The sequence below is a fragment of the Halichoeres trimaculatus genome, unplaced genomic scaffold (assembly GCF_033239565.1).
Source record: "Halichoeres trimaculatus isolate MK-OKI-2021-1 unplaced genomic scaffold, fHalTri1.1 fHalTri1_scaffold_1, whole genome shotgun sequence".
NCBI lineage: Eukaryota > Metazoa > Chordata > Actinopteri > Labriformes > Labridae > Halichoeres > Halichoeres trimaculatus.
This window is the reverse complement of record NW_027437179.1, coordinates 109,639-135,284: the sequence shown is the minus strand read 5'-3', so window position 1 is coordinate 135,284 and position 25,646 is coordinate 109,639. Positions and strand designations below refer to the sequence as shown.

At 44.8% G+C, this 25,646-nt stretch overlaps 1 protein-coding gene across 2 annotated transcripts in view; it reads left to right on the top strand.

Annotated features, from left to right (window-relative positions):
• The window catches only part of dag1 (dystroglycan 1), a 39,698-nt gene extending 23,748 nt beyond the window's left edge, over positions 1 to 15,950 (top strand). For both annotated transcript variants that reach the window (XM_074669179.1, XM_074669171.1), the window contains 2 exons: positions 10,823 to 11,287; positions 11,534 to 15,950. In XM_074669179.1, coding sequence (XP_074525280.1) covers positions 10,823 to 11,287; positions 11,534 to 13,360 — 2,292 coding nt within the window. In that variant the 3' untranslated portion in view covers positions 13,361 to 15,950. The remainder of the gene's footprint in view (positions 1 to 10,822; positions 11,288 to 11,533) is intronic.
• The last annotated feature ends 9,696 nt before the right edge of the window (positions 15,951 to 25,646 follow it).

Below are 25,646 nucleotides of genomic sequence, written 5' to 3'. Positions count from 1 at the left end.
GACTCAGAGCTTCAGGTCTCAGACAGGCTCACAGAGACTCAGAGCTTCAGGGTTCAGAGTTTCTGGAGCTGTTTCTGGAGCTGCAGTGCTCAGACTGAACTCTTGGACTGAATGATGCTTACATTTTGCAGACAAGCGACCATGAGGCTCTGAGCTGACTGGAGCTGGTTTGAGCTAGGGCTGCCACTAAGGACTACTTTTGTAGTCAAGTAACTTGTTGATTATTTTTCCAATTATTCGACTCATCACGACCAATCATGATTATTTTGTGTTTCAACCTAATTTGGCCTCCATTAGGTATCAGCAGCTGAAGAGTGCACATCTTAAAAATGCAGCCTGTGTAACTCACCCCATGGTGATCTTTGCTGATGTTTTACCTCCTTCCTTTAAATGAGAATTAATACAACTCAGCAAATTACATCATTAATAATGTGACGTAAAATAGTGTTGTACTAACAGGAATCAATTACGGTGGTCCAACAGATTAATGTTTAACACCAATATAAGCCCATCAATATTGTTGGTTGTTTAAAATACAAAGCAGTAAATAACTGAATATTACCAAAACAAATCTACACAGTGTTAATCTTTTAGACCTCATATTTCCCATTCTATTTAAAGTCAGTGAAGTCAGTGTAAAAAAAGTCTTAATTCAGACACTTTAAAGTGTGTTTATGGTGCTTCCCAAGAGAACTTTTTCCATATAATTCTGAGAAGTATTTGTATATTAGGAGGATTAAATGTTTTTCATACAGCACCTCATATCTGTAACCAACATCTGTTGAATGTCTTTGCCTGGTTTTCACTGCATTTACCCAGAGTTAGGTTTTCGCCTCTGATTGGTCAGCCCTGTGTCATGTGAGTGGGTAACAGGGAAATGGAGTTGTTGTTCACAGTGTTAGCAAGACCACTTATTAGTGACTCTGGGCTTGTTTTCTCATGATAAAGTGCTTATTGGGGCTTGCTTTGCTCTGTATGATCCCGCCTGACTCTCTCCCAGCTCTACATAAAAACATGTTCAGTTTTGTTTCTCTGCATGCCACACTTTGCTCATGCGCACTCCACCCCTCCTCCTCCCTGCTGAGTGTTACTGGTGCAGTGTGAGCATGAATGAGCTCCAGTCTGGGGAGTTTTGACACTACTTTGTGACTCAAATCCTGAAAAACTGTCTATATGGAGAGCAAAGAAGACTCTCTAGATCACATTATTAGGTGCTGAACACTGAGAGCTGTCAGCCTGGCCGTCCAAGCCAGAGATACAGAGCCACCATCAGCGCACAGTGCCGTCAGGGCATGAATATATTTCCTCATCAATATTCCTCATGTCTGAACTTAGTGATCTTTTCCCGTAGAAGTATCCAACAACGTGGCACCTCATGCAGTGAACTGAAGTTACAGATGAGCATTTTCCACCTGGTATTTCATTTCACCATATGACAGCAACAATAAAAACAATAATATGATGCCTTGACTGTTAAAATTTGTGTGGATTAATCTTTATAGTCAACTGTGTCGCCTAATTGTGGCAACCCTTGTGGGAGCTGATGGATGTGGCTCACACTCTAGCGTGTCCGCTCTTTTAAAGGAGCATGACGTCCATTTCTTGTGACAGTTGAAAGTGTGCCATTGGATGGCCTGTAGGCTCATGAAGGACTTAAATAAACTGTGTCTGAGGATCCAGCTGCAGACACTGAGCTGGGAGATGTAGATGCATTAGGAGTCAGAGTCAACAGGCTGACCAACCATCTCATCTCCTCCTCTTCAGTTGCTGCCATCTTGGCCTGGAGCTTCTTTAAACCTTTTCTGACAGCCAATAGGAGGTGACAGTCTGGGCAGGGACGCAGAGAAAAAAGGAAAGAAAGACAGTGATGAAGGAGTGAGGAATTGGTGCAGAGAGACGACGACACAGTGTCTTCAAAGGGAGCACCATCGTTCCTCATGGAGTCAGATATCAGAGACCTAATGTAGACCATCTGAGACCAACACCTGCTAGCCTGTTAGTCTGCTAGCCTGTTAGTCTGCTAGCCTGTTAGTCTGTTAGCCTGTTAGTCTGTTAGCCTGTTAGTCTGTTAGCCTGTTAGTCTGCTAGCCTGTTAGTCTGCTAGCCTGTTAGTCTGCTAGCCTGTTAGTCTGTTAGCCTGTTAGTCTGCTAGCCTGTTAGTCTGCTAGCCTGTTAGTCTGTTAGCCTGTTAGTCTGCTAGCCTGTTAGTCTGCTAGCCTGTTGGTCTGCTAGCCTGTTAGTCTGTTAGCCTGTTAGTCTGCTAGCCTGTTAGTCTGTTAGCCTGTTAGTCTGCTAGCCTGTTAGTCTGTTAGCCTGTTAGTCTGCTAGCCTGTTAGTCTGCTAGCCTGTTGGTCTGCTAGCCTGTTAGTCTGTTAGCCTGTTAGTCTGCTAGCCTGTTAGTCTGCTAGCCTGCACACCTGTTAGCCTGTTAGCTTAGAGCAGGCTCACCCTTGTCAAGTCATCAGAGGAACATCAGTTTGTGTTTGACTGTCAACAGGAAGTCCTTCAGGGGCTTCTCTCAGCCCTCCTTCAGACTCAGACTCTCTGTGGATACATGCTCATGGATCTGTGCAGAGTCTAATCAAGGTGTGTGGACATGTTGAGGTCGACACAATAGGCCGTCTCAGGTGCAGACCATGGTCAGGTGAAGAGAGGGACAGAGGGAGGTGTGGAGTGAAGGGTCCAGGTGGTCCTAGCAGACACATCAGCCAGCTCCACCTCCTTAGAGACAATGACTCTCATTTATCAATGTTCGCGTGTGATTTAAGAAACACATGTACCAGGGCAAATCATGGCGTACGCCTGGCTAGCTGTTGATAAATGTGGCGGCTGAAAGCAAACACAAATTGCATAACACGCCCCTAAATATTCAAGGTACAGCTGGCCAAACGCACAGAATTTACGACATGGAGGGACACATTACGGGGAAAGGAGACCTCCCTGTGCTGGAGATCCACAACACCAGAGCAACAAAGGTAGAGAGAAATGACGCTATGTTGTTTGGCAGCTGGAAAAGTGGGGTTAAAGCGAGTCAGAAAAAACTCACCTGCAAGGAAATGACTGCAGCTGTCAGCAGCGTGGATGTGACAAACTAAAATACAGCAGAGTTTTAAACATTTGATCTACACAGCCTTCATTTATAACTTGATTAATTAATTAGTTGATCCCTGATATCTGAGTTTTAGAAGCCACAATATCATTAATTGTTTCCGTTCAGGCCCAGAAACATGAAAATTTTGCTTTTAAAAATGTGTTCAAGCTCTGAGAAGAGATGCAGACTCCAGCTTGAACCTAAACCTGTCACCATAGACTGTAGCAAAAAAATGCACGTCATCTTGCTCAGCTCAAAGTGAGGTAGCCACAAAAACTGCTCCCCCTGGTGACTGGCTGCAGTATAGGTTAAAAAAAAAAAATCTGTCTCTCCATTCATTCCAGATGGGCTGTGGTCAAACTTTTAAAATCAATACATCTGGTGAAATGCTTCTCACGTCTGATTATTGTGTTGATTTGAAGATATCATTTGGCTGTCTTTTATTCACGTCCTCTTTTTATCTGCAAATTTTCGGTTTCATTAATTATAAGAAGTTGAAAATAACGTTACGTTACATTTATCAATGACTGACAGCTGCCGTTCTTGTGTATTAGTAAAATATGTGCCAAAAAGACATTAGACTCCCCATAGAAAAATATTATTATTATTTTTGTCACCTGGCCCCACTCAGATTCTCACAGTCTTTACTGTGAATCTGGCTGCAAAGCGGCCCCCAGTGGCGACACCTGTGACGGGGTATTTTGGCCTCAAACCGTACAATGATAAATGGTGGAGCCACGCTGTCCACTCTATATACAGTCAATGGCTGTCACAGACTGAGGAGGGGCTGGAGCTCTCACAGGGTCTACGTCAGTTTCAGGCAGAAGTGATGGAGGGACAGATCCGCCTGCTCTGTGTCAGATACAGATAATAAAACATTTTCAATATGCTGGACTACAAACTAAAAACTAGCTCACCTAGAAACTGGTTTCTTTGACTTCATTTGTGGTCGTTTTGGTGCTGGGCCAAGATGTGTGTCAATCGTGCACAATTACGCACGGGTATACCAGAGTTTTAAGATTATTTGATTATTTGTACCACGAGACGAGCACATGGGTTGTGATCTCATGTAAATGAATGTCTTTTGTGATGAAATAGTCACTTTCTGCACACAGTTTGCGTTTATATGATAATATTGCGGGGAGTGAAATAATCATCTTCACAGTAAATCCTGTGATCAAGACAGCTTCCTTAAAAAATCCAGGCTAAAAGTTTGATCCAGCGTCCTCTGAATGTTGTCAGTGGAGACTTACTCATGAACATGGGAGTGTATAAAGAACTGATAACAGCATCTCCACTTTTTTACAAAGTGAACCGATAGAGAAAGCACATTTTTTATACGGAGAAATCAGCTGACTCTGCTGCTCTCTCATAGCGATGTATTCTACAGATTGGCAGAAGAAAAGTGAAATGTTAGAAACATTCTTGGTGTCATATCTAATTCAAGGATCTGAATATTAATCTAAGAACATCAGTTTTTCTGTCTGAAAATGTTTTGACCCCATATGTGTACCTGACGCCCACGTTCAGAATGATAAACGCCGATCTGTGTGTGGAAAGGAGCGTACACCCAAACTGTGTGTGTGCGTGTGTGTGTGTGTGTGTGTGTGTGTGTGTGTGTGTGTGTGTGTGTGTGTGTGTGTGCATTCTGCTGCTGAATGGAGACAGTAGCTGCTGTTTGACAGGAACAATCTCTGCTGAAATGAATTTGGCCTCTCCATTCATTATCTCCTTCACTTCTGGAAAGCGTCTCTGAATCTTTATTTTCACGTTTCTGAACTCTGACGCTGCAGACCCTCCCTCCTCACCTTACTGTCTCTCTGTCTCAGCTCCCTGGCTCCGTTAGCATTGGTAGCTGTTAGCTTTTAGCTGGGAGCCGTAAGCCATTGGCTGGCAGGCTGGCAGTGGAAAACTGGTATTATAGCTCTGGAGGAGGGAAGGAGAGAGGGAGGGAGGAGCAGCAGTCCAAAGATAAAAACGCAGCAGAACATATGAGTCACTGAAGCTGTAAGCTGGCTCTCACCCCGTCTTTACTGGCAGTAGGACGCAGTGGACATGTTGCTATGTAATTAAACATGCAGCAGGAGAGGCTTCTGTTCATATGGTCCAAATTATAGGCTCCTATAAATCCATTCATAAGCTAAGCTCAACCCAGCTCTAATGGAAACCTTTCAATCTGCTCTTAGCAGGAATAAAACCCTCTCTATAAAGGTATTATTTGTTTATCAAAAACGCTGGATGCCCGCGCAACTTGGGTGCAGAAGCACTGCAGGGTATAATGGTTTGTCAACTGACGTGGAGGAGTTAACGCCCACAAAGCACCTTTTTAAACTACATATCAGCATTTATATGGATGGTAAACAGTTCCCAGGTTTGTGAAATAGCACTGAGGACAGAAGAGATCAGCAAGTGGACAGATATTAAGTGGACAGACGTCTTTAGAGCAGAAATCCAGCGTGTACCCAGAGAGAAACTTAAACATACAACTGTCACTTGATGCTCATGACTGCATTATCCGTGGACACTTACCAGACTGTGACAGACCAGAGAGTAAACGTGTGTCAATAAATCAGAAACCCTGCCGAACCATAAAGAGCACACAGACTGAGTCTGAGACCTGGTTCATAATAAAAGAACCAGAAAACTCCGTCCAGAGTTAATTTTTCACCCACAGACGCCGCTGGTGTTTCAGTGTTAAGTGTGACCCTGTTAACTGGTGGCTCATGGCTGTTAATCACTCACACTGTTGGCCGGGAGTCACCAGTTAGCATGGTTGCTATTAACTCCAAAACACCAGTTGCTCTGTGACAGTCAAAACTTGATAGATGTTGCCTCTGTTGTATAGTATTGTTTCTGACAACTGACTAGAGAAAAACTGTACATTTTGATGCTGATAACTGGTTGAATTAAGTGTTTAAATTACACTTGCTCATCTGAATGAATGAATCTGTGGTCAAGATGCATGTCCATCTTAGTGATGACATAGGCTGATAATCCCTCTACACTGATTTAAGGTAACATGTATTTATCCTCTGAAATAAGAAGTCCTAATAAAGTCCAGGCCTCTGAACATCTGTGTGCTTTTTTTTCTCTCCCAAGCGCTGAGTCCACTGCTGTTGCAGAGAAAGCAGAGATTGCAGCTCTGACGGTGTACTCTTGTCAATACAGTGTGCTCCTTCACACAGTGTGCTCTGTCTGTACAGTGTGCTTTGTCCATGCAGTGTGCTCTGTCTGTGCAGTGTGCTCTGTTCATACAGTGTGCTCCTTCAAACAGTGTGATTTGTCTATACAGTGTGCTCTGTCTGTACAGTGTGCTCTGTAAATGGTAAATGGTAAATGGACTTGAGCTTAAATAGCGCTTTTCTAGTCATGGACCACTCAAAGCTGCTTTACACCACAGGTCACACTTACCCATCCACACCCAGTCGCTCTCACATTCACTCACTGATGGATCCAATCTTTACTATAGTAGCTATCCATCAGTACATCTAACACAGTCACACCCTTTCATGCCCATTCACTCACCACTGACGCAGCAGTGGGAGCACAGTGTACAGTGTGCTCTGTCTTTGCAGTGTGCTCTGTCTATGCAGTGTGCTCTGTCTGTGCAGTGTGCTCTGTCTATACAGTGTGCTTTGTTAGTTTAGCATGCCCTGACAAAACTGTGCACACTGTCATTACTGTGTTCTCCATTGTAACAGTGTATTTGGTTTTTGCAAATGATTTATTTGTTGCAGTGTTTTTTTTTTGTTTTTGTTTTTTCAGTTTATTTGCCTGCTACCGTGTGTTTGTTGTTGAATTGTGTTTAGTTGTCCCAGTGTGTATAAATAACTGCAGCTAGTTTGGCAGTTGCAGTGTCTCTAGTTGTTGCAGTGCATTCAGTTGTCGCAGTGTCTCTTGTTGTTACAGCGTGTTCAGTTGTCGCAGTGTCTCTAGTTGTTACAGCGTGTTCAGTTGTTGCAGTGTCTCTAGTTGTTACAGCGTGTTCAGTTGTTGCAGTGTCTCTAGTTGTTACAGCGTGTTCAGTTGTCGCGGTGTCTCTAGTTGTTACAGCGTGTTCAGTTGTCGCAGTGTCTCTAGTTGTTACAGCGTGTTCAGTTGTTGCAGTGTCTCTAGTTGTTACAGCGTGTTCAGTTGTTGCAGTGTCTCTAGTTGTTACAGCGTGTTCAGTTGTTGCAGTGTCTCTAGTTGTTGCAGTGCATTCAGTTGTTGCAGTGTATCTAGTTGTTACAGCGTGTTCAGTTGTTGCAGTGGCTCTTGTTGTTACAGTGCGTTCAGTTGTTGCAATGTCTCTAGTTGTTACAGCGTGTTCAGTTGTCGCAGTGTCTCTTGTTGTTACAGCGTGTTCAGTTGTTGCAGTGGCTCTTGTTGTTACAGTGCGTTCAGTTGTTGCAGTGTGTTTGGTTGTTACAGCGTGTTCAGTTGTTGCAGTGTGTTTGGTTGTTACAGCGTGTTCAGTTGTTGCAGTGTGTTTGGTTGTTACAGCGTGTTCAGTTGTTGCAGTGTGTTTGGTTGTTACAGCGTGTTCAGTTGTTGCAGTGTGTTTGGTTGTTACAGCGTGTTCAGTTGTTGCAGTGTCTCTAGTTGTTACAGCGTGTTCAGTTGTTGCAGTGTCTCTAGTTGTTACAGCGTGTTCAGTTGTTGCAGTGTCTCTTGTTGTTACAGCGTGTTCAGTTATCGCAGTGTCTCTAGTTGTTGCAGTGCATTCAGTTGTTGCAGTGTATCTAGTTGTTACAGCGTGTTCAGTTGTTGCAGTGGCTCTTGTTGTTACAGCGTGTTCAGTTGTTGCAGTGGCTCTTGTTGTTACAGTGCGTTCAGTTGTTGCAGTGTGTTTGGTTGTTACAGCGTGTTCAGTTGTTGCAGTGTGTTTGGTTGTTACAGCGTGTTCAGTTGTTGCAGTGTGTTTGGTTGTTACAGCGTGTTCAGTTGTTGCAGTGTGTTTGGTTGTTACAGCGTGTTCAGTTGTTGCAGTGTGTTTGGTTGTTACAGCGTGTTCAGTTGTTGCAGTGTGTTTGGTTGTTACAGCGTGTTCAGTTGTTGCAGTGTGTTTGGTTGTTGCCCTTTCTGTCTCATTTTACAGTCAGTATAGTTGCTTCAGGCCTTATGTTGCTCAGTAAGTGGCTCTGATTGGTTCACAGTTTGGAGCCATGTTTGGAGTGAAAAATATCCCTGCAGCAGAATATTTTCAGACACACACACACACAAAGCCCTGAGACTCAGTACTGACTTTTTTACGGGGACTAACATCATCCTGAGATCAGACAGCATCACCTCCAGGGAGTACTTTCCCACACGTGGCAGGAGAGGGTCCAGGTGGAGTCTGACTGAAGGTCAGTATGTTTGCGGCCACGTGGGATGCCTTGCCATGGGAGGGAGGGTGTGTGTGTGTGTGTGTGTGTGTGTGTGTGTGTGTGTGTGTGTGTGTGTGTGTGTGTGTGTGTGTGTGTGTGTGTGTGTGTGTGTGTGTGTGTGTGTTAGGGCTGGGCGAATATGGTAAAAATAAGAATCCCAATTATTTTAAGTGATATTGAAATCACAGTTACTATACACAATTATTCATTTATTCAAAAACTTCAGTACTGATTTAAACACAACTTTAAAGAACCAGCAAGTGGCACATACAGTATTATTGATTCACATAAGTCACACACACTCGCTGTAGCTGCACATGGAGCACAGAAGAGCTATGAAGCACAGGAACTTGCATAAATCTACACTGCTTGGCATATTAATTGTTTTTCTTTGATTATATTGTTTTTATGATTGTCAGATGGCAAAATTGAAATCACGATTAAAATCCAATTAATTGTCCAGCCCTAGTGTGTGTGTGTGTGTGTGTGTGTGTGTGGTTGGTTATGATGGCAGGGCTAACTGACTGGACTGTGGTGTCAGGGAGAGATAATTAAAGTTTATCAAATATTCTGACCTCCTCACTCTCTGTCCCCCTTAAATCAGTCATAGTGACTCATCTGTCTAAACTGAAGATCTGTGTGTGTTCTGATGTAAGGACAGGTGTGGAGTGTGATGATCAGATAAATCAGTCGTAAGGACTCGTCTGTCTGAACAGAAGATCTCTGACTAGTGTGATCATGCCATATATAACATGGTCTCCCGACGTCACCTGTGGGTTTCTGAAACTGAAAATGAAGCACATTGGGTATAGCGGCCGTATTGGTAGTGGCAAGGGCTTTGCGTATAGCTATAGGGCACCTGTTGGTCACGTGACCCTTAGCTGTGCCTCTGATTGGGCGAGCTAGGGATCTTATTATTCTCTGAACGGCTGAGATAGAAAAAAAATTCACCTCCTGTACAGTGGGAGCTGGTAGTAAAATTAGCGACTCAGACAGGAGACGTTTTTTGAACCAGGCTGTAAATAGGTTAATTTCTGCTGTGAAATGGCTTTTTTTTGGCTTGGTGTGTATGTGACTTCCAGGACTTCTGGAGACAGCCTCATGTGGACGCTGGAGAAACAGCAGATTTTAACACTTCGGCATTACTTCTATTAGGGGGTTCGTGCTTAAGCACAGCACGGTTTGGATGGCCAGTGTGGCCTCGCCCTCAGGTGACAGTCCTTGGCTTTGTGTGTTTATCTCTGCGTTTATATCTTTTAGTGTGTGTGTGTGTGTGTGTGTGTGTGTGTGTGTGTGTGTGTGTCTATAAGAGAGAGATAGTGGGGTCAGGCAACTTGTGAGTCAGCAGCCCCCAAGCTGGGTCCTCTCTCCCCTCTGAACTTGGCAGAAACTTGCTCTCTTTCCAAAGTTTGTGTTGTGATGAAGTTAGACAGTGAGCCAGTATTAGCTTTGCGTGTCGTTGCACGGCCGTTTTCAGTCTGACTAAGTTGTTAACGTGCATCTTAATTATCCGATCTCGTACTGACTTGCTCACCTTAAAGTGATACTCCAGGATGGAACAAGTTGGGTCCTACCACAAGGTTTAGGGCAGAAATTACCCCTACAGCAGTGTTTTTGTGCAGCAGAAGCCCAGAGTGCTCGCACCAAACACCCCCTCCCTGCTCCTCTGCTGGTTTCCTCTGCACTCAGACGGGGCCATATTTTACTTGACCAAAAATACAAATAAACGGACCTCCACCAAAAACATTTGATATATTGTCTGCTCTGTTTAAGGTGCTGCAGTCTGAGCTCAGGGGGACTAATGCTGAGCAGTCATAGCACAAGAGACGAACTGTGCTCTGATAAAACCAGCTGACTGGGGATCCTGTAATGGGTGACCTGTCCTGGAGGACAGTTAGAGTTTCTGTTTCCTCTGAACCTTAGTCTGGGTCTGGTTTGTCCACATAAACAGTGTCTGAATATCTTCACTTCTTCTGTCTGTAAGCAGATCCGATTTCACACTTCACACATTTGCTCCATATTTGTGATATATTTGTCCCACATTTTTTAAATGTTTGTTCCACGTTTGTGTCATGTTTGCTTATACTTGATATACATTTGTTCTACATTTGTAAAATGATTAAAAATTATTGTTTGTTTTCTCCATGTTTGTTCCATGTTTGTGTTATGTTTGTTTTATGTTTGTTAAACGTTTGCTTCATGTTTGCTTCATGTTTGCTCCATGTTGGTTAAGCCTTTGTTCCATGTTTGTACCATGTTTGTAGTGAAGCATACTTGCTCCTTAAAGAGATGTGCCTGGCTTTAATGTGTGTGCATCTGCAGCTGACAGGATGTGTCTTCTCCTCTGTTCCAATAAATATCTGTGTGTCATCTCTTTCAGATCTCAGAGCTGGGCCGAGACTCCCTCCCCTCGTGGCTACACTGGGACGCAGACAGCAGGATCCTTCGAGGTTTACCTTTGGATGAGGACAAAGGCGTCCATTACATCTCTGTTTCCACCTCCAACCAGTCAAAACCTTTCTCCTCCTCCTCGGACATGTTCTCCATTGAGGTTCACCCCGATGATTATTTGGACGTAGACTCAGCCCAGCTGGCGTCAAACCAAGCCACGACTGAAGACAACATTCAGCCATTCATGTGCAGCAACGAGGAGCCAGTGACGGTGCTGACAGTGATCCTGGATGCAGACCTGACCAAGATGACCTCTGAGCAGAGGGTGCAGCTGCTGAACAACATGAGGAGCTTTTCTGGGGTGGAGCTCCAGCACATGAAGATCCTCCCTGTGGTCAACAACCGGCTGTTTGACATGTCAGCATTCATGGCTGGACCAGGAAACGCCAAAAAGGTAAGCTACAGAAATTCACAACATTCAGAGCTTTGCTTTCTTCGATGGCAGAGAAATGGTTGAACAATTTCTGCTCCTAGAAAGTCCCAATTTTAGAAGTTTCTGCATCCTGTGAATGTTCACCAGTTCTGATTGACAACCGCTCTTCGTTAACATGCTGCACGGTGCTCAGTATTTCTAACACTCTGTCTTCATCTGTTACAGTTTAAAGGTGAAATCACCTAAAACTCCTTGTTGTCTCTGCAGGTGGTGGAAAATGGTGCCCTCTTGTCCTGGAAGCTGGGCTGCTCATTGGACCAGAGCACAGTCCCAAACATCAGCAGTGTCCAGGGTCCAGCAAAGGAGGGTTTGATGTCTGCCATGCTGGGCTTCCCTGTGGTGGGCTGGCACATTGCCAACAAGAAGCCCCATGCCCCCAAGAGGGTCAGACGCCAGCTCAACAACACCCCCACGCCCGTCCTCACAGTGCTTCCTCCAACGACTGTGGTGGAGCCTCCGGTGAGGATCATCCCAACCCTCTCATCACCTTCCATCGCTGCACCAACTGAAAGCTCTGCTCCTCCAGTAAGAGGCCCCGTCCCCCTTCCAGGAAAACCCACTATCAGAATCCGTGACCCTATAGCTCACACCCCGACGCTAGGACCCCCTCAGCCGACTAAGGTGATGGAAACCACCAGCACCATTCCTATCCAGCCAACCATGACCAGACATATCTACGTGGAGGCCACAGCCACTCCTCCCTCTCCCACGAGAAGACCCACCAAGAAACCCAAGAGACCCAAAACCACACCAGTTCCCAAAGAGCCGAAGACTTCCACGCCAAAACCACCGAGACGCACCACGCCTTCAACGGCAATCATCCCAGATCCATACAATGAGAAGCCCGTCTTACGTAACCCCATTGACCAGGTCAACGCTCTGGTGGGCACCTACTTTGAGGTCAAAATCCCGTCAGATACTTTCTTTGATAAAGAGGATGGCACTACAGACAAGCTGCGCCTTACTTTGAGACAAAACCACAATGAAGTGGTTGGAGAGGGCTCCTGGATCCAGTTCAACACCACCAGTCAGCTGCTGTATGGCCTGCCGGATGTCCAGCACGCAGGGAAACATGAGTACTTCATGCAAGCTGCTGACAAAGGCGGCCTAAATGCAATTGATGCTTTTGAGGTCCGAGTGAGCCGCTGGCCCACAAACGACAAGACCCCTGTGATTTTCACAGCGCGCTTTGATGGTGAGCCACGTTCCGTAACCAATGACATCCACAAGAAGATCCTCCTGGTCAAGAAGCTCGCCTACGCTCTTGGGGACAGAAACAGCAGCACAGTTAGTCTGAGGAACATCAGCAAGGGGTCCATCGTGGTGGAGTGGACCAACACCAGCCTCCCAACTCACCCATGCCCCAAAGAACAGCTCCAAATCATGAGCAGGACACTGGCCAGCGCTGATGGGAAGCCCTCACAGACCTTCAGGTACTCTATGGAGCCTGAGTTCAGACCACTGGATGTCATGGTCAAAGGGCGGGGAAGCTGCAGGACATTTTCCTTCATCCCACCAGGAGAGATCAACATACCTGAACCTCCAGCAGTCACTCCAGCTTTGGGGACAGGCCGACAGAGCACAGATGACGTTTACCTTCACACAGTTATTCCTGCTGTGGTGGTGGCAGCCATCTTGCTAATAGCGGGCATCATTGCAATGATCTGCTACAGGAAGAAGAGAAAGGGCAAGCTTACCATCGAGGACCAGGCCACATTCATCAAGAAAGGTGTGCCCATTATATTTGCAGATGAGCTGGATGACTCTAAGCCGCCTCCTTCTTCCAGCATGCCTCTGATCCTACAGGAAGAGAAACCCCCACTCCCACCCCCGGAATACCCCAACATGGCCACACCTGAGACCACTCCCCTTAACCAGGAGCTGCTAGGAGAGTACACGGCTCTCCGGGACGAGGACCCCAACGCACCTCCCTACCAGCCGCCACCTCCCTTCACCACTCCAATGGAAGGAAAAGGTTCTCGTCCCAAGAACATGACCCCCTACAGATCCCCACCCCCCTACGTCCCGCCCTAAGACTTGTTGCACCCTCCTCTCACAGAGTGGAGGGGCAGGCTGCCTGAGGAACTGTGACGGTGTCCATTCTGGTGTTTGTCTGGCAGGACTTTAACAGGGAGAGATGACAAGAGGTGCTAAAGTACACAACCGCTTCAGGGGACTTGGTTTGGGGGGTGGGGGATCAGGAAACAGGTGGGTGATCAATTAAACAGCTGGGAGGGACTACTTCTTCAGTGGTAGCCCAGCTACTACAGTGGCCTAAGTCAAACAAGCTCTTGTCACATGGCTATCAGAAGACCAGATGGTCTGAGATGACAAACGGGAGAGAGCTCTCCCTTCCCAGCATTCATATGTTTTTTTTTTCTGTTTGGCTCGAATTCTGGCTTTTATTTCTTGTTTTCATCATCCCCATGTTTTTTTCTGCTTTTTGTTTCTGGACTGAAATGTTAGCCCCACAACTCGTCCTCAAATCAAGCGAGAAGATGGGAACTGCCATCAGCCTTCTGCAGGCCACAGCTCCTGTTCTCTCTAAGGATACATATTAAGGAGTAATCAGAGGATCTGAAACCAGACACTGAGGTGTGTGTGTGTGTGTGTGTGTGTGTGTGTGTGTGTGTGTGTGTGTGTGTGTGTGTGTAACAGAGCGGTCTGTTTGATCAGATTCAGAACAGTTTGCCTTTAACACTAGTCGTCTGTCTCTCTCCTCTTCTTGTGTCTAGTTCAGGTGAGTTTAACAGGTAGCCTGATTATTAGAGGGAAATAATCCATCCTTTCTTTGTTTGGTTGGTTTTTAACTCCCTGTATATCTGGAATATGTTCTGATAGATTGTGTCCAAGTGTTTGATGGTGGTGGTATTGGAAAGGGACTGCCTCGCTGAAATAACCTGCAGGAGCTCTGACGTATTTGACACGCGTAACCAAAAAAAAAAAAACAAGCAACTAGTTAAACTGACTTTGTTTACTGTTTTCAGGCTCAGGGTGGGAAGCACAAATGCCGTCAAACCCTCAGATTACCCTCCAGAGACAACAGAGAGGGTTAGTGTAAGGGACAGAATCCAGGTCTGAACATCATATTCAGTACTACAACATGGCCACCACGAGACAACAGCTAACAATAGCATTCAGCTATCTCCTGGTTTACAAAGTACCTCCTAGCTAGTGGATATTATTAGCAGTAATGTTAGCTGAAGTAGCTACTGAGAACTAGGTCACAACTGCTACCAGCAGCACTTGACCATTTCTCTGTTAACTTCCCTGCTAACTTACAAACCTCTTTGGATACCAAGTCAGAGCAGCTACAGTGCCTGTCGTTTGGATTCACCTCCGTGGATATTTTACCCTTTAATCGCTTTCATAAAGCACACTTGACTTTAAAGAGGGTTTGTTTGTTTTTTTCAAAACAAAAGCCAAATTTTACTGACCGTGATTGATCATGAAAGGATTGAATGGGTAAAACATGCAAGGTGGGAGGTGAATACTTATGATAAGCACTAGTTAGCATGAAACCAGTTTCTAGCTAACATAACCTTAAACTGAACTTTACACCACTTTTTGTTAAAGTATCAAACATTTGCACAAGCTTTAAATTGGTAGCATGCTAAAGTTAGCTGTTAGTTAAGCTACAGTCTCAGCCCCTGCTGTTTTCTCTCTAGCCTGTTCATCTGTGCTAACTCTACAGCACGATACAACACATCATGCTGTGCATGTAGACATCAGTGTGCTTTGTGCAGGTGCAGGACGACACAAACCTACAGGGCGTGGTTGGGCACAGATCCGAAGCTGAGGTGTAAAGCAGGCTGAACGGAGCAAAGAATTTAAACTGGATTAGAATTTAAATGTCAATCTTTACACAGATGACAGTTCTCATGTTACTGGAGTTTGACCGTCGATCCACCCAGCACCTCCATCCAGACTCTAACAGAGCCCCAGGTTATTTTGGACCTTAGATAATTATTTTTTTATGCTTGGAGGCAGTCCTTCTTTGGAGTGGCAGGAGGAGGAACTTTGTGTGCCATGTCGTTCCTGATGGGACTGTACAGATGTTCATATTTTAGCAGTCACAGAGGAGACACTGTGGCACATTTTTGGGCAGAAGGATGAAACTACTCTGTGTCTCCAGTACAGTCAACTCTGGAAAAAAGCTCAATGAAATCTCCTTGTAGGTTTTTTACCAAGTTTTTGATACAGCCTCAAAAGGTTTGATGAAAAGGATTAGCCTCCTGTGATTTGTAAAATCTTAGCCTAGAGTTTTGATGATGATTCAGTTATGTACACATTTTCTTTGTTTTCTCATGGGTCACATATTTTAAGTGTTTTATTTTATCCTGTGTGTTTTTGCATATCAAATGTATCTCCCACTATACAAAGATGGAATGACAGATATTTTATGTAATCGCAAGTTTTATTTTTATCCTTCTGTTTGCTAATGAGTTTGACTGGAGTGACCCTTTGCAATAATAATGTAAGGCACAGTCGGCTGGCTGCCTGGTCTGGGCTCCAGCCGGTGACTCATATTGTAATTTTGTTGGTTTTTTGCAGGATGCCAAGGCTTTTTTGCTTTTCGAGTGTGAATTGTCATAATAAAACCAACTGGTACAGTTTGAACCAACCATCCTCCATCACTCATCATTTTTCCTCGCGGGTGTCTTTGGGGATTTTTCGGAGCGTGGAAAATGTCTCATCCTGTCATCCTCTGGATCAGGCCCTGACTGATGTTTATGGATGAGCTTTTTGATCACTGTCACTTTTCTGCTGCTCTCACTTAGCCTTGAATTGATAAATCAATGTGTCTGAAGCCCAAAGGAGGTTTTAGCTCTGGAGACAGCTTGCTGCCTGGCAACCATCTCCGGTCTCTGGACATCCTGCTGTCCTTTTTTATCCTGGATTATTCTGCAGCTGAATGACGAGTGGGACCATTCAGTTTGAAAGCTGCCCCCGTTAAAGAGGCTGGGCTGTGCAAACATCCCCTCAGCTCCATCAGTCCCTCCACACTCTGCATACAGATCATTTACATCGATTACTCTGAACATCTATGGGACGTACAGTTTGCCAGCGCTGTAGCACCTCTCTGATAATCCAGGGCACACTTTAGTTTGGAAAGACAAGATGAATGAGTTCCTGAAAAATCACTTCTATAAAAAACGAAAACAGACCATCTACCAGGGACAAAGACCACGGAAGTTTTAGCTTGACCCAGTCTCAGAACCTCAGAACAGTGGCTATGTTCACACTGCAGTCTGTCATGCACAATACCAATTTATTGCTCGAGTCTGATTATTTTGTTTGGCTGCTCACATTACGTTTTTACAAATTGGCCTGTCTGCGCACTGCAGTGTGAACCGCTCATGCTCCTGAAGTGATCCACAGACTCAGCTGAACATTAATAATGTCACACACTAAACGGTGTCTCCAGAAACAAACATGGCCTCGGGGTTTTGGGCCTTGTTTTTTGAAGCGTAGCTGCTTTTGGGGGCTTGCTTGCTGCCTGTATGATCCCCGCCTTGTTCTCTGCCAGCTCTCCAAGGAAAAAGAAAGTGTACTTAATTTTCACTTTCTCTCCTCTCCATGCACTCCTCCCTCCAACCCTCCCCTCCTCTCCTCCCCACCTGTTTGTGTTGCTGATCAGTCACAGCACTCAGGCTATGAATAACCACCAAATAATCAGTTTGTACAGCTTTATGAAAGGGTTAAATGTTAAATGACAACAGGGTGTTGTATGGAGCAGCATTTGTCAGAGCAGGATTTCTACAAACAGAATATAAATTTCTCAAGTACTGTTAAATATGTGTGTGTAATCACCTGGGTTTAAAAATGCTTTGGTTTTTATTTATTAAGAATGAGTTTTTTGATACAGAGGAGGAGTGTTTCGTCTAAGGCTGCCGCCAGCAGCAACACTGAATGGACAAACTGCCCCGTATATGCAGGTGTTTCTATATTATATGAGTGGTTCCTGAATATGCACTAGTCAAAAGGAAAATGAGAAGAAGAGCATTGTTTTTTTGTGCATACAATACTTGCTCTTTGAAGGTGACCATTACTTCTGGAGCTTGACCAATGGGAGGGGTGAGCAATGCAACCCCTAAATCCTGTAACCTATCTGCTGCTTGTCCCTTTATGTTTCTCATTGTACTTTATTAAGTGTTCACTAGAGTTTGTCTCCAGCAGTGAGCCAGTCCCCATAAATATGCATACTAAAACAAAGTGCAGTTCCCTGAGTGTCCACTAGAGTTTGTCTCCAGCAGTGAGCCAGTCCCCATAAATATGCATACTAAAACAAAGTGCAGTTCCCTGAGTGTCCACTAGAGTTTGTCTCCAGCAGTGAGCCAGTCCCCATAAATATGCATACTAAAACAAAGTGCAGTTCCCTGAGTGTCCACTAGAGTTTGTCTCCAGCAGTGAGCCAGTCCCCATAAATATGCATACTAAAACAAAGTGCAGTTCCCTGAGTGTCCACTAGAGTTTGTCTCCAGCAGTGAGACAGTCCCCATAAATATGCATACTACAACAAAGTGCAGTTCTCTGAGTGTCCACTAGAGTTTGTCTCCAGCAGTGAGACAGTCCCCGGTTAAAACTGAGCAGCCTGTACAGTCCTACAATCCTGCTTAGTGGAGGTTTACTTTCCACAGTTCAAAAATGAAGCCAGCACACTAAATGTTTAAACTGTACTCTCAGTACAATTGGGATAGAATTACAAGAGTAGAAAAAATAGAGTTTAAGTGGTAGAAAAAGAATAATAATTATTACAATATTAAATAAAGAACTCTGCACAGAGTAAATACAAAATATATACACAATTTAAGTTAGGAAAATAGTGCACTGAATATATGTCATAAAAAATATGCAATTTGCAACAGGAAATGGAAGATGAATGTGCAATAGGACCGGAAGGAGTCCACAGTAGACACAGTGTTGTTAAGAATGGTGAGGGGGGGCGGAGGAGGGGGGTTTCTCCTAAAGTCCACTGTCATCTCCACAGTCTTGAGCGGGTTCAGCTCCAGGTGGTTCTGACCACACCAGAGGACCAGCTGTTCCACCTCCTGTCTGTAAGCGGCCTCGTCACCATCCTGGAGGAGACCGATGATGGTGGTGTCGTCCACAAACTTCAGGAGTTTCACAGAGGGGTCTCCTGAGGTGCAGTCATTAGTGTAGAGGGAGAAGAGCAGTGGGGAGAGCACACACCCCTGGGGGGCGCCGGTGTTGACTGTCCGTGTGCTGGATGTGATGGACCCCAGCCTCACCTGCTGGGTCCTGTCAGTCAGGAAGCTGGAGATCCACTGACAGGTGGGGTCTGGCACAGACAGGTGGGAGAGCTTGTGGTGGAGGATGTCAGGGATGATGGTGTTGAACGCCGAGCTGAAGTCCACAAACAGGATCCTCACGTACGTCCCTGCAGAGTCCAGGTGCTGTAGGATGTGATGCAGTCCCATGTTGACTGCATCCTCAGCTGACCTGTTTGCCCGGTAGGCAAACTGCAGGGGGTCCAGCAGGGGTCCTGTGATGTCCTTCAGGTAACTCAGCACCAGGCGTTCAAAAGACTTCATGACTACAGATGTCAGGGCGACGGGCCTGTAGTCATTCAGTCCTGTTATGGAGGGTTTCTTTGGGACTGGGATGATGGTGGAGTGTTTGAAGCAGGAGGGCACCTCACACAGCTCCAGAGATCTGTTGAAGATCCGGGTGAAGATGGGGGCCAGCTGGTCCGTGCAGGCCCTCAGACATGAGGGGGAGACACCATCAGGTCCTGGAGCCTTCTTGATCTTTTGTCTCTGGAACTGCTGGCACACATCCTCTTCACGGATCGTCAGTACAGGTGGGGTTGCAGAGGCGGGGGAACTGTCCAGGGGGGCAGGTAGTCCTTTGTTGTTGGGATGAGTGGGGGGTGTGATGGAGTCTGTTTCAAACCTGGTGTAAAACAGATTCAGCTCCTCAGCCAGATGAGGGTTCTCCACAGGGTGGGGGGATGGTCTTTTGTAGTTGACGGCCTCCTGAAGGCCCCTCCACACTGACGCAGGATCGTTAGCTGAGAATTGTCTTCTCAGCTTCCCAGAGTAGCTCCTCTTAGCTGCTCTGATCTCCTTTGTCAGTGTGTTCCTGGCCTGCATGTACAGGAGCCTGTCCCCACTTCTGTAGGCCTCCTCCTTGGCCTGGCGAAGCTGCCTCAGTTTCCCAGTAAACCAAGGTTTGTTGTTACTGTATGTGCGAAAGGTCTTGGTTTGCACACACAGGTCCTCACAAAAACTGATGTACGATGTCACAGTGTCACAAAGTCCATGAATGTCTGTGGCTGCAGCTTCAAAGACGCTTCATTCTGTGCAGTCAAAACAGGCCTGGAGCTCCTGCCTTGACTCATCCGTCCACTTCTTCACAGACTTCACTACAGGCTTTGCAGATTTTAATTTCTGCCTGTAGGTAGGAATAAGGTGGATCAGACTCTCACTCAGAGTCTCCCTCTGCCTTCAACTTCAGACAGCGCTCCATGTCAAATGCTCTGAAATCTGATCAGGAGCACTGTGAGTGCAAGTTTCTGAGTTTGCATTTCACAGATCTGATCAGTCGCCTACATCGCCTCTTATGTGTTCCAAGGTTTGATATTAGGTTTGCTCTTTGGTTTGTTCTCTGGTTATTCTGGGTCCGTTTCACAAAGCAGTTTTAATTAACTGAGTTTTATTCTGAATTTTGAGTTGATCTGCTTTGAGATAGCAAACTCAGAGTGTTTGATTTCAGAACAGCTGATTTGAGTTAGTTTAATCAACTCAGAGTAGTTTCACCTGGAGTTAAGGCCCCGTTTACAGGGAGACTCCCGCAACGATTCTTCCTTTGCGTTTTCAAAAGCCACCCGCGTTTACATGAGGACTGCGTGAAAACGATCCGCGTTCATACGACTCCAGGAGGACAAGTCTCCTCTTCTGTTCTTTCTTTTTCTGCCATTTTGTTGTGTGAGACGGTCGGCAATCCAACCATAACGCGCATTACCGCCACCTACTGGCTCAACTGGAAATGTGGCTGAGCGCGGAGCCTTTACCTGAAACTGCGAGTGCGCATGCGGTGACGTCAGCGTTTCACCCTGAGACGCTTCGCTCTGTGTTTACACGAAGCTGGATGGAGGAGCGGATTCAGATCTTTCCACTCTGGGGAGCGTTTTCAAAAGTTTGCGTTTTCACTGAAAACGCAACGTGGTCTCGTCTAAACGGAAGGCCAAAACGCAACCAAATGTTTGCGGAATCGACCGTTTTCGGCGTCGTGTAAACGGGGCCTAAGTGTGTGCAGCTTAACCATAAAAAGCCATCATCAACTGAGCCCTGATTCAATGATACACCATGGCAACAGAAAGGGGAAAGGATGCGTTTCTCAAATATTTTGCTTTTAGGATTTAATGCCTGAATCCCTCGCATGATATCACAGTTGGTTTTTGAAAACCGCCTCTCTAGCTCAGCGTTTACACGGTCAAGGATCGGATAGTAAACAGTCTTACAAAAATAATCCTTGCTCGTGTCACTGTAATGCTGACCAACTGTGGACATGACAACAGTGTCGTTAAGAGTAGAGCTTGTTTTAGGTTGCCTTTTAGACATCCTCTCTGTGCTGATGTTACACCGCTGAGCCATGCTTAGCACTTCAGTCCACAACTGGTCAAAAGATGAATCATCTCTGTATTTTAATAGTGAATCCTGCAGCGCCTCAATGAGGTCAATAGCTCTGGCGAGGTCCACTGATGAGGACTGCAGCATGTCGCTCAGAAACTGTGTATCTCCAAGTATTTTTCTAAAGGTTGCTAGGAGGCCAATGAAATCTAAGTTTAGCTGCCCTCGCAGTCCACGTGCCTCAACACTTCTGTCTCCACTATTCTCCTCATCAATATCATGAAGGACCCTTAGCACAGCTGGAAGCCGGTCCATTAGGTTTCGACAGGCATAATACCTGCAAGCCCACCTAACATCACTGAGTCAGGGCAACTCTCGTGGCTGATCCTCTGGATACATTAAGCGCTGTATGTCCTGCCACTTCTGGTGGACATAAGATCCTGACAGAAACACATAAAGATGCTGCGACAAGGAAAAAAAAACATGACGCTTCTGGTACTGCTCTGACTGTGTCCACAATAACCAAATTTAAGCAATGTGCATTGCAGTGCACATAAAAGGCATGCTTGGCCAGGGACTGTATTCTTGCAGACACACCACTGTGCTTGCCACTCATTACAGAGGCACCATCATAGCCCTGCCCCACCAGCTGTTCTCTGTATTCTAAACCGTACTTTTGCAGGCTATTAACAATTTTTTCAGTTAGCCCAGCAGCATCAAGTTTGTCTGCATGCTCAAAATGCATGAAGCTTTCATGCACTGTACCTCTGTAGAAGTACCTGAGTACTAATGAAATTTGCTCCTGTTTATTTAAGTCTTTTGTTTCATCAGCTAGAATACTGAACACCCCACTTTCTTTTACCTCTTCAACAATGTCCTTTCTCACCATGTCTGCTAAAACCTCTAAAATCTCATTCTGAGTATGGTTGCTGGTGTACTTGGCATTGCTATGTCCCATTTTCTGTTTTACTAAGGGGTCATGCTTGGCTATGAGCTCCAAAATGGCCAAAAAGTTGCCTTTGTTTCCTGAGTCTTCTGATTCCCGATGGCCACGCTGTGCTATGTTCTGAGTGGCTGTGCATAGCAAAACATCAGCAACTGTTTTGATATACTTCCTGTTGTCCTCTACTTTTTTTTGGTACCGTTTGTCCATTGTCTGGAGTAAAGATGTATTGTTCTCAACACCCCGCTGATATTCTGTCCATGCCGCCATTGCATTAAGATGGTGCTCTGCTCTTGCATGTAAGCGGAAACCTCCATCTTTATACATGGCCTTTTTCCAGTTTGAAAAGCCAGTAGCTGAGGTGAACGTTGTCTCTGGAACACAGGGCAGTGAAAAATGCCTACATGCAAAACAAAAAGCACAGTCCTGGCATTGGGAGTATTCCACCCAGGTATAGGTTTTGTACCACGAAGCCCTGAACGCTCTGGTCCTACCATGTACATGCTGGGTGCGAGGGAAGGTCTTCAGGACAGGTTGCGCAGGACTTGCAGCTCTGGTTTGAGAAATGTCTGGAAATATTAAAAATAAACCCAAAGTGAATCTGTGGAAATTAATACTCATGATCAACACTGAAAATTAAAGACAAAAATATGGCAAATGTTTGAAAAATATATGCAAAGATTCTGAAATTTTTAAATGAGGATTTTATTAAACTTTATAAAAGTTGAGTTGGATCATTAAGCAACAACAACTTGAAAGTAACATTTTGATTGTCATGCCCTTTAAAATATTTAAAGGGAAAACTGCATTTCAGCAGGAAATTAATACAAAAGAGTAATTCAGATGTTGCTGGTGATAGGTTAATATAATTTGTAATAAATATTCTACCTTGGGGACCTTTCAGCGTAGCAAAGGTCAGATGAACTGGGGGGTTCCTGTTGCTGCTGGAGCTGCTGCAACTGCTGTAGCTGCAGCTGTCATCTGACTCAGCATGGTCAGACTCATCACCTTTGTCAGTCCTCTCTCTTTGTGCAGCTGAAAGTATTGATTGAAATAGTCAGCACTTAATGAACTCAATTTTTAATTTAACATACATTATAAAGTGTACATAATTATTTTTTAAACAATACAAAGCATGCATATATGAACTGTTTAACAACTACACAATTTTAAGTGTGAGCTGGTTTAGTACCACGATTAAAAGGAGGTAGCCTATTGAAATTCCTTAATTCACTAAATAACTGTAATTGTGCAGAGAGCACCACACATTACCCATTTTAAAGCATTTCCCTAATTCCTGCATTTTCACCTGGAAGTCCATGAGCGCTGGTCTGGCCCTGGGAATTTTGGTCAATGTTAGCTTGGCTGCATTCACCCTGATTCTCACACTCCTGTGTGTAGTGGTGTAGTGCAAAAAAAATCTTTTGTACCATTATCATCCTGAAATAGCACTGTTCACCATGCACTTTTACTGTAACATGCACCATACCTAATTTATTTCTTAGATGAATTTATTCATTTGTTCATTCCTATCGGGTTTACATTTTTTGTGTGATATGTAGCCCACATGAGCCCTACATGAATTCCTGTCACAATTTTAATACGGCCAATAAAATATTGTCATGGAGCAGAAGTGTTGTCATGAAGATCTTAATACAGCAATGAGAGTTCTTCATTCCCTTTAACTACATGTAGAAAGTGTCATGTACTACCAACCCCTCCCTGGAAAACCGGTAACTTTTATAAAGGTGGTCATCAGAAAAAGAGAGTGGGTCGGCTCCGATGTCCACGGGATCCTCTAAGAACGGGCAAGCCATTTTTTCATGAGGGCTCATTGGTCAGTGGGCGGGGTTTTTATAGTCCGCGAGTTCAATCTGGAACCTAACCTGCCCTGGAGCAGGTTAGCCGTTCAGCGTATGTTGCCATGGAGACTCGCCTCGCTGAGGAGTGATCCCGTGTCGTAGAACAGGGAATCCGAAACCTATCCTCAAAGCTACCTCGCTAGGTAGTAATCCTGCTTCGTAGAACAGGGCCCTGGTGTTATCCTGGTGTAGTTCCTGGTTTGTTCTGTTGTTTAATCTATTTGACCTCACTCAGACAACCACCACGGTCTTCACCTTGAATGATGCCATCCTACTACCTATCCTTGAGACCTTATGTCAACAATGTCATACGACTGACCTCAGGAGGCACGATTCACAGTCTATAAGTGCTTCTCGTGACATTGCCTCCTCTTTTCTTTCTCCCATCATACTGTGTCATTGCTGAATTGTGTTCCTTCCATAGTGTCATTTCACAACAGTGTAAAAACTCCTGCTGAGGACAGTAAAAAAAACGAGTTGAACTTTCACTTTGGAGAATCTCCCATTCAAGCAGAATGGAAGTCTCGCATCACTGCCAAACCTCTACAAATGGCAGATGTGTTTTCACACCATGTTTGGATTTTTTTTTAAAGTCAAACATCACATCAAATTGCAAATTGCTCCTTTCAAGCATCATGCCAGACCTAAACATCCAAATGATATGGAAGCAGTTTGAAATCATTTAAATGAGCTTCTGCGAGCAGGTGTCATAAGAGAATCAGTCTCCTTTCTCATCTCCCATTGTAGTTGTGAGAAAGCGCAACAATGATGTCAGGCTGTGCATTGATTTTTGGAAGCTAAATATGCAAACCATCAAAGATGCTTACGCACTACCCAACCTCGAAGAAACTCTCTCTGCTCTTCACGGATCTAAATGGTTCTCTGTTTTAGATCTCAAGTCTGGCTACTATCAGATCGAGATGAACAAAGCTGATAAAGCTGCGTTTGTCACTCCACTTGGATTCTGGGAATTCAACAGAATGCCACAAGGAATTACAAATGCTCCAGGCACTTTTCAAAGACTTATGGAAAAATGCATGGGACATCTGTATCTGAAGGAAGTATTAGTCTTTCTGGATGACTTAATCATCTTGTCTCCAACTCTGGAAGAACATGAAAAAGACTGCTAAAATTTCTCACTCATCTCAGAGAATATGGATTAAAACTATCCCCTGAGAAATGCACGTTTTTCCAAAATTCTGTTCACTGTCTCGGACATGTCGTGTCCGAAAATGGTGTTGAAACTGACCCAGAAAAAACAAATGCTTTGAAAACATGGCCAATTCCAAAAACATTGAAAGAGTTCAAATCATTCCTGGGATTTGCGGGATATTACCGCAGATTTATCAAAGATTATTCTGCTCCAGTGAAACCTTTAAATGAACTTACTCGTGGTTACCCCCCTCTGCGTAGAAGTTATAAAAACAAGGACATCTCCAGCCATTACTTTGATCCTAAAAACCCATTCAGTGATCCGTGGGCTTCTGAATGTCAACTTGCAAGTCTCTTATTAAAAAACACATCTCAGCTCCAGTTTTTGGGTTGGCCGATCCAACAAAGCCATATATCCTACACACTGATGCAAGCACCACTGGACTGGGAGCAGCGCTGTATCAGCAACAGGATGGACAGCTGAGAGTAATTGCTTATGCACGCCGTGGACTATCCTCCAGCGAGGCTCGTTACCCTGCTCACAAACTTGAGTTCTTAGCATTAAAATGGAGTGTAACAGAAAAAAATTATGACTACCTGTATGGCAGTGACTTCACTGTTGTAACTGATAGTAACCCTCTCACCTACATTCTCACCTCTGCAAAGCTTGATGCCACTAGCTACAGGTGGTTAGCTGCTCTTTCCACTTACTCTTTCAAACTGCAGTACAGAGCTGGAAAGCAAAACATGGATGCTGACAGTCTCTC